This window comes from Electrophorus electricus, chromosome 18 (genome assembly GCF_041902795.1).
Source record: "Electrophorus electricus isolate QZ-2024a chromosome 18, ASM4190279v1, whole genome shotgun sequence".
Classification (NCBI taxonomy): domain Eukaryota; kingdom Metazoa; phylum Chordata; class Actinopteri; order Gymnotiformes; family Gymnotidae; genus Electrophorus; species Electrophorus electricus.
Genome location: NC_137514.1, coordinates 1,085,373 through 1,095,000, shown reverse-complemented (window position 1 = coordinate 1,095,000; position 9,628 = coordinate 1,085,373). Strand labels below are relative to the sequence as shown.

Genomic DNA, 9,628 nt, shown 5'->3' with positions numbered 1-9,628 from the left:
CAACTAAGAACATATGCTAAATTCCATAAATGTAAATGAGTGAGGCCATTGTTTCATTTCAACATTATCAGAAAATATAAGCCATAGCTTTTCCTAGTAGTCCCAGTAATTATATTACTCTCTGAGGTACTGAAGTACAGTACATTTTGGAAAGAGGTCCTTCATCAGCTGTGCAAGCAAAGTGCTTCTGAATTAGTAGTAGGAGGAGCCAGTTTATATATGAAAAAGTAGATGTTAAAATAATAACATTCATTCCATGGGGTTCTAAAGTTCCAAGAGTATAGATCAGTTCTTTTTCTTTGAGATTCCTCATTTCATTGCTGCCATAGCAACAACTGGTAATGCAAACAGAAATGTCATTAATGCACTGACTCTAACAGGTTCCTCAACTTGGACTGATTAACCATGTATGGCTCGCCACCGGAGATTGTGGTACATATAACATCCCAAAGTGTACTTACTTCTGGCAAAATCGAACTAGCCTCATTACTGCTGAACTATGCGAGAGAAATTAGAGAAACACTTGCGCACACGTAAATAGCCTACTATTTCCATTTAATTTAACTGTTACATCTCAGCTATATGAAGGCTTGACGAATTAAGCCTATAGAAACTCCACTATAATTTAAGTGACATAAATAAGTTGAAACCAATCTAAGTAGGAAGAGACTGAGTACCGCTGTATCATCCAGGTTGCACTGCAACATCTACTCACAGGCGCGATCCCACTACTTATCTGCACAGGGGCTTTGACCTGCTCTGTTTCAACCCTCCTTAGATGACCTGGTGGGCCCAAGCTTAGGAGCACCATATGGATACCGAACTTAGTGCGGACACCCGAATGGCATAGTACGCTACAGCCCACAACCCCTGAGCTCAAACAGTCTGCTAGCCTCAGCCTCCCAGTAGCTTGGATTACTGGCGCACGCCACTGCACCCGGCGAAAGCAAAGCAGATCTGTACATCTTTTGAACGTTGTACACGCAGTGTGCCCTCTCGTGAAAAAAGGAAGAACTACAGTGACTAAGGGTTTGTTACTTAGAGTGTTCTCTGGTGGTGGTTAATACATTTAGGTTTGAGAAATATACTCCAGGGAAAGACCACCTGTTTTAATATGAATGTGGATTTTCTTTTACACTGGATCATCCTTCCAAAACATCCACATATTTGTTGAAACAATGCACTTCAACTAAAACAACAGTCTTACATTGAAGCCCAGTAACAAAGTAGCCTTTATCATGAATGTAAAGTGCTCTTTTAACAAATGATGAAATAAGCCCTGCTGACATGTTAAAAAAAAACACCTTTATGAACTGCACCTTACAAGCAATAAGGAGAAAGTGGCATCATGCCAATAATATTAACTAGGAATGGAATAGAAATGGCACCATGTTTGCCATGAAGCTGTATCCAGTTTAATGACCAAAACCTTAAGCAGCACAATCACATATATCTAGTAGTGAAAACCCCACTGAAAACATGAGGACCAAAACCGGAAGTGGAAAGCGCTGCCAGTTAAAGGTTGTTCATGACCTTATAGTCAGGTCACGTTTATATCTATTTCTGTATCCATCTTATGCCTGTCAGGTAATTAGCATTTATTATACGACTCGGGTGTGCTGGGAAAAAAAACCAAAACGCTAATTTTATTGCATCCTTGCCATTTATTTTAAGATAAAGCACACTTCATAAGGAATTGCTTGAAGGAGTTCATAGAACTGCTATTAAAATTAGTTCCAGAATTATGTGATTGTAACATCTAATTATCTTACTAAAGCACTTATGGGTTGTTTAAGCTTACATGGGAGTTTAAATGTTTCTTAGAAGCAAGGCCGTGGTCACATTATGCATTTACATATTTATTCCACTCACTAGCTTTGTGCAGTGATAGGCGCTGTCAATGTCCCTATGTGTTGTCGATCGAACACTTATTATTGTAACACTGTACCGCCGCATCAGCACTGCTGACTAACGAACGTCTCTGATCTGCAGGAAAAGGTAACGTTAATGTCAATACACAATTTTGCGCTGAAACTAATTGTAGAAATAAATAAAAAAATTAACCAAAACGTGTCAATAATTGTATGAAGTGGAACCAAGCATTTTGGGTGAAAATGGGCCAATTTGCGAATGCTATATCAATCAACCATCACTACTGACGTTAGCTAACTATTATAACGCTAGTTAAGTTACCTGGAAAGTTAAATGGAAAGTTAATCATGTTTCCTCGTACTCTCCATGTGGGCTCTATGACCCTGGACTATATAAACGACTCTGATTTTGGATTTGCCCCTATTAAGTCTCGCTCCTCTCAGCACATGCGTCCGCCTCCTTACCGCTCAACGTTACATAAATCAAGCAATACAAGAGACATAACCCTGGTCAGAAGCCAACAACATCATTAATTACTGCTGTGTCTGTACTATGATTAAGCCTAAACCCTGACTGAAAGACTTCATGTATCTGGTTCTGATTCAGTTCAATTGCTGAGCTACATCTTTTTCTAGGATCTTGAAAATAAATGGAAGGTTTGAGATCAACCTGTATTTTGACAGCTGACATGGGTCAAGGTTAGATTTTTGATAAGTGATCTGTTTACTGCTAATTTGAATTATTTAGGAATGTAGCCAAGGTTCAAGGAGGAGATGATGAGAATGAAACACATTTGTGGAATACAATGATAGTACCTCACACGGATGTTTTGATATATTAATCAAAATCTTTTGGCCATACCACCCACTACTAGCTGGAACAGATTATAATCATACAGTGGTTGCTTAATGGTTAAGGTACTTGACTAGTAATCTGATGGTTTCTGGTTTAAACCACACCACTGCCAAGTTACCACTCTTGGGCCCCTGAGCAAGGCCCTTAACCCTCAAATGCTCAAGTTGTGATCAAACATAATTGTAAGTTGCTTTGGATAAATGTGTCACCTAAATGCTATGAATATAATTGTTGATGGTAATTTGAAGTACAACTGAGCCAGGTACTTAATGGTAATCTTGTTAAAATTTTATTGTTTTTGTCATTTTAGCATAGCCCAAGCCTGGTCCTAGTGATTGTCTTATTCAGGGAAACCTGAAAAACAGTAATCAATGGGAACAATAGGAGTGCTTAGCAAGTGCTGGCCAGTGCCTTACCCTTGGCTTCTTACTCGTCCACATCAACTGTGCGGACTGTTGCCATTGTAAATTCACAAAACCTAACCCTGCCAGAGCCTTCGGACCAAGCACGCTATTTGAATCCATGTAGAACAAAATTAACTCAATCAAAAACCTGCACACCTGCCCAGCCTCTCACTCATCGATGGTAGTAGGGAGGATGGGTGGGTGAGCGGAGAATAGGCCCAGACAGGCCTGGGGGGGTGCCCTACTAAGTCCGGCGGTGCACTCCTTGCTCCTGCTTCTCCTAATATGACACCCCGAAATCTGATGTATCATTCACTGCAGTTTCCCCGACACAAAAACCTCTTAGCTTCTTACTCTTCAAATCCTCATCTTCTCTATGGCCCTAAATTGACTCCCATAACCTTTACATAATCCTAAAATTCAAACCTGCCCCATCCCCATCTGTAAATTTGAGATCCCACTTACTCCCAAGCCTGGCCCCAACCTACATTATCTTCCTCCCCTAATTCAGACCCCCAGTTTTGCCACATGTGCATGTGCGCACACTCTCACACATACACACACTCTAGATCTTTAAGACTGATCCCCTTGAAAATAAGAAAGTGAGGGCCTCCTGAGGTCTAATCCAGGAAAAATATTGTTGGTTTATACCACACTTGGATAGTGACCCCCTACAAAATAGTAGTAAATTAAATTTTCGAGATCTGAGTGCATTTTAGTAATTTGGATAAGGTTTTTTCAACTTTGAAAAGTAATATCTCAGGAACAGTAGTACCTAGAAACACACATTTTTTTTGTGTTAGAAAGCTCTTTTTCTCACCTACAATACTAATTCACCTTTGAAAATAGAGAGGGGGATCACCGTGAAAGAAAAATGTATGGATAGAATAGGCCAAGGTCCCCCATTGATAACAATGAACTAGGTTGGGGAGCACTGTCGGTAGAAGCCGGGTTGTTCTCAGGTGTTGTGGAAGGCAGAGAGGCAGTCCGCCATGGGTGTACACCCCCAGGGGGTCCAAAGCAGTAGAAGCTTGATATCTTTCTGAAAAATTCCTTTGGAATTGTAGGAAAGCTATCTGTTGGCTTGGATCTCAACCCAAGGCCACTGGAGAGATGACGTATTCAAGTTCAAGTTCAAGTTCGGTTTATTCGTCACATTCATAGTCATACACAGTATAACTCGCAGTGAAATGGTGGCGAGTGCTCTGTCCAAACTGAGGAAGAGAAACGGGTGCATAGAGAAAAATATATATATGCAAAATAAATATATATATTCTATGTATGTACAAAATATATTAACAATGTATGTACAATATATGTATATTATGATTATATACACAATGTACAATGTATATGGTTGGGTATATATGTACACAATCTACAGAATGTACAGTGCAGGTGTAATATGGTTGGGTATATATGTACACAATCTACAGAATGTACAGATCCATTTTGTATAATAACATATCTACAGTTGTTGTGTAACAAGGTAATTGAGTATAAATCTATATATACAGATGTACAGATATACAGTTATGTTACTTGTTGGTGGTGGTCCCCACAGTTTATCAGTTTCCCTGATTCAGGGCCCGAATGGCCAGTGGGAAGAAGCTCCTCTTCAGCCTCTCTGTCTTGGTCTTCAGGGAGCGGAAGCGCCTCCCTGACCTCAACAGAGAGAAGAGTCTATTGTTGGGATGGGTGGGGTCCTTCACAATTTTCCTGGCCTTGGTCTGGCACCGCTTGTAGTAGATGGTCTGCAGGTCAGGAAAGTTCCGTGTGAGTGATGCGCTCTGCTGAACGCACTACCCTTTGGAGTGCTTGTCTGTCCTGCTTGGTGCTATTCCCAAACCAGACTGTGATGTTCCCCGTGAGGATGCTCTCGATAGTGCAGATGTAGAAGTTCCGCAGTACTTTGGAGGGCAGTCTGAAGTCTCTTAGGCATCTGAGGTGGTAAAGACACTGACGAGCCTTCTTTGCCAGGGAGTTGGTATGGCAGGACCAGGACAGGTCCTGCGAGATGTGAACTCCAAGGTACCTGAAACTATCTACTCTCTCCACCGTGGTTCCACTGATCCTCACAGGTTGGTAGTGCCGCTCCTGCTTCTTGCTGCAATCCACGATCAGCTCCTTTGTCTTACTGACGTTTAGGAGGAGATTATTTTCCTGGCACCAGTTTTCCAGGTGTTTAATCTCCTCCAGGTAGGCCCTCTCGTCGTTGTCCGAGATCAGACCCATGACAACGGTGTCGTCAGCAAACTTGACAATGATGTTAGAGCTGGAAGTGGCTGTGCAGTCGTAGGTGTACAGTGAGTAGAGCAGGGGGCTTAGGACACAGCCCTGAGGAGCTCCAGTGTTGAGGGTGAGGGTGGATGAGGCACAGTTGCCCACCTGTACTGATTGTGGTCTGTCTGTTAGGAAGTTGGAGATCCAGTTGCACAGGGATGTATGCAGTCCTAGATCCCCCAACTTAGTAGTGAGTACGGAGGGGATGATATTGTTAAATGCTGAACTGTAGTCGACAAAAAGCATTTTAACATAATTTCTCCTCCCTTCATCCAGGTGAGTCAGTGTAGTGTGGAGCAGATGTGCAATTGCATCGTCAGTGGAGCGGTTGTGGCGGTATGCAAACTGCAGTGGGTCCATGGAGGCTGGCAGTGAAGATGTGATGAAGTCTCTGACTAGCTTTTCAAAGCACTTCATCACGACTGATGTGAGGGCGACAGGACGGTAGTCATTGAGGTCGGAGGTATCGCATAGGACCTGCCTCTCCGGCCTTTGGTCTCAACCACTTGGCAATGGGTGTTTGGGGCACAGGCTCCGGAGGCACTGGGAGGCTCCTTTTTCGGGGGCTTCTGGGGCTTCTATGACCTGGCCCCAGCTATACTGGAGTAGGCCCCCCTAGCAACTAAGATGCCAGGAAGCCTTGCAGTGTTAACAAATGGCAAGCGTGGGGTATGGATTCCAGTCTTGGGGGATCTGGGAGACAGTGATCCGTTCACGGCTGGCCTTGGGCTCCTGACCTCTGGTCTCTGGCTTTGGTTTCTACCAGGGTATGCCCCCATTTTAGCACATAATCTCCCACCTCCAGCTCTGTCCCTAACCCACCTCACACCTTAGCCCTGACCCTAATCCCCTCACACCGTAGTCCTGACCCTAACCACCTCACACCTTAGCCCTGACCCTAATCCCCTCACACCGTAGTCTTGACACTAACCCCCTCACACCCTTACTCTAAATAGGCCTGGTAACATGTGGAGCCAGTTGCCACTAATTAGTAACAGCCAGTCAGCCCGTTTAATTTGGTTGCATGAGTATCCCTATTATTGTTAAAATTTGTGAATATATTTCTTTGTTTTGCTAACTTGATATTTTAATGAGCAGGGTCCCATTTGAAACAGACAGATCAGCATTTAACTGTTGCACTTGCATTCAATGCATAAATAAATAAAAACAAGACAGTTATGGCAAGTCGAGTGAATAAAGCTTGTGTGACATTTTTGCTTTTGTTAAGTATGTTTAATTGTTATAAACAGTGTATTACATTTTAATAAGATAAAGACCAGATAAGAACAAAGAATAATAAAGTAATAACTTAGGCCTGTCAGAATTTATCATCAACATTTAACAGAATACAGATTTGTGTAATTAAATTAGAAAAGAGTATAGCATATAATTGGATTACTGGATAGTTGTTCTGCATTATATTGAAGCAGTAAATGTAAGTCTGAGACCAGCTGTGATAAATCGCCAGCAGCAATCTCATACTGCAATATCATCATTGGCCATACAATATATGGTTTACAATATATTCATATTAGCATTTTTCATTTTGTGCATAAGTGACCTTTAATTTACATAATATCACAATTATACTACAGTAGAATATTTATAAGGAATTTAAAAATGAACACAGCAGAAAGAAGGACTGGTGCACTGCGTAGAGATGTCATGGCACTGTTGAATGGCTTACTGGTCACATTGTTCTGGCTGATCTGTGCTTGGGTGTAGAGTGCTGTGGAGGTAGTGGTTGTTGTATTCACTTTCTGCACCACTGTAATGAACAAGGAGGCAGGCAAGACTAACTGAAATTTCATGACAGTGAAATCTGAACAGTTATTATATTTATTCCATGGTCATAATTTAAATTTAAATTGCACTATACTTGTGATTATATTCTCTATTTATGCTACCAAAATATTATAAATGTTGACAATCAATTACTTTTAAACATTAACCTTAAATAATATGTAAATTTATTTTTACTAATAAAGTTTCCAGCACTCACCAACAACTATACTGGATTGGACAATGTTCAGGAAAATTTCAGATTTATTTACTGCTGACTCCAGATATTTAGCCACAGTTGTTTCATTTGGAACAACTGTATCATTTTTAAAGATCAGCTGAGCGCTCACACCAACTGAACCTTCCCTATAGAGGGAAGAGAATAGAGTGATCTTAAAAGTGATGTATTGGTGGCTAATAGTTTAAACAGAGTTATTTATCCATCAATCAAATACCAGTGAAATGCAAATTTCTCCCTTTCTGTTGTGAAAATCCAGCACATACTTCAGTGTGTATAAATAGTGCATTCTTACCATTCTCATTCTTACCATTCTCATTCTTACCATTTCTCATTTGGCAAGATAACACATTGTTTTTTTCAGCAACTTAAAAGCCTGAACATATCAGGCCCTGCATTTTAATTGAACAGTGCTCCACCAGTCCTAAATATTGACTTTATTCTGAATTAGATAAAGAGATATAAGGACAGACAACCAAGTAATTTTAAAATGTGCTCCACCCAGCCAATTGTAATAAACCAATCACCACCAATCTAATACTCTTGCAGTCTTTCTAACAATCTTAATTTGGGAAACAAATGGCAACCACATACAGGTTGAAAAAGTGTAGAAAACTACACAGCTAATGGTCCAGTGACTCTTGATTTTGGATAATTTAAATAAACTAGATTTAGATCATTTTGGGTTCATTTTGTTCAGCCAGATAAGGTAATTAAATAAATTGCAAGATTATTAGTTTGCTAGCTTAAATTCCTAAGATGAATATAAAACAAAATATGGCAAAGTGTAACTTAATAGATATGCAGAATTACATATCTCTTACACCTGCGTTATTTCATATTATTATCTCTTACATCTGTGATATTTAAATATCTGTTTTATTTATTTATATATAAGCAAAACCACACCAAATAAAAGAAACACTTCTTATAAATTCTTAGGATTCTTAGGAAATCATATGCCTAAAAGAAAGATTAGGGATATGATTTGTGGGACCACCTAGGCTACTGACTATCATAATGTGATGTGAATAAAACAAGATATACCAAAATCCTAAAATGTAGCATCGAAGAAATGTGAGGGGGAACAGCACGCTGTAGAATCGATCCAACTACAAATGAAAGAACACAGGCAACTGCATTACAAAACATGAAACACTAAAGGCCATTGGCACAGTAAGATAGGTAATTTAATTGTACAGTTCTTCAAATCTTGTACTTTGCATCAATTCCACTAAAAAGGTAAACCTCAAATATTTTGCTAAAGGACTTTAAAATAAAAATGAATTGTGTCATTATTTTACCTCAGTAGTGATAATGTTGGCCAGAATCTTGTATGCAGCTGAGGAAGTATCACTATAAGCAGGGATGAAATCTCGCTGCATGCGAAATTCTAAAATAAGAATTCCTTGTCCGGGCTTAGCAGGCACAGGAATGGTTGTGGTGGCCTGACTGGAAAACTGAACTGATAAAATTGCAGGCAGTATTGTGGTGGTGTAGCGTCTCTTAGGTACAACTGTTTTGGTAACAGCAGAAGAGAGCTGAGTTATAGTTGATATAGGAGCTGATGATGCTTTAATTTTTGTATTGGTTTTGGCCAACACCATTATTGTCTTCAGAGCTTCAGGTGGTTTCACACTGACAGAAACCTTTGGAGGTTCACTGGAAGACAAGGGAAGATGACCTCTGTTTACCATTGCTTTTTCTGATGTAGAATCTGAGCTGTTAAGTTCTGTGATACTCTGTGCTCCAGAATGTACAGTCTTTACAAATCCTCCAGCTGTAGTACTTCCTAAGCCTTTATATACTGTAGGCTGAACTGTCTCTAATGTTTGACTTTTTCCTGGCAGTACTGTTGTGGAGAAAATAGTCCCTGCTGTTGGTGTGCCAGGTTTTTTAATGGAAGACACTGATGTGCTTGTCATTTTATCTTTTGCAGGCATTTCGACTGAAGATACTGCCTTGGTAGTAAGGTTAATAGAAAAATCATGATTGAGACTCGTGGACTTCAGAGAAACAGGTGGCTTCAAAGAGACAGAAACCTTTGCAGGTTCAATGGAAGACAAGGGAAGATGACCTCTGTTTACCATTGCTTCTTCTGATGTAGAATCTGAGCTGTTAAGTTCTGTGATAGTCTGTGCTCCAGAATGTACAGTCTTTACAAATCCTCCAGCTGTAGTACTTCCTAAGCCTT

At 40.3% G+C, this 9,628-nt stretch overlaps 1 protein-coding gene across 1 annotated transcript; it reads right to left on the bottom strand.

Annotated features, from left to right (window-relative positions):
* Positions 1 to 6,731: 6,731 nt before the first annotated feature.
* On the bottom strand, positions 6,732 to 9,069 carry LOC145651915 (uncharacterized). Its single transcript, XM_081700686.1, has 4 exons — positions 8,739 to 9,069; positions 8,482 to 8,546; positions 7,417 to 7,562; positions 6,732 to 7,182 (listed from the first exon to the last, which is right to left on the bottom strand). Exons 1-4 carry the CDS (start codon positions 9,039 to 9,041, stop codon positions 7,004 to 7,006), a joined length of 693 nt encoding a protein of 230 aa, XP_081556812.1. The 5' UTR covers positions 9,042 to 9,069; the 3' UTR covers positions 6,732 to 7,003.
* Between the last annotated feature and the right edge of the window lie 559 nt (positions 9,070 to 9,628).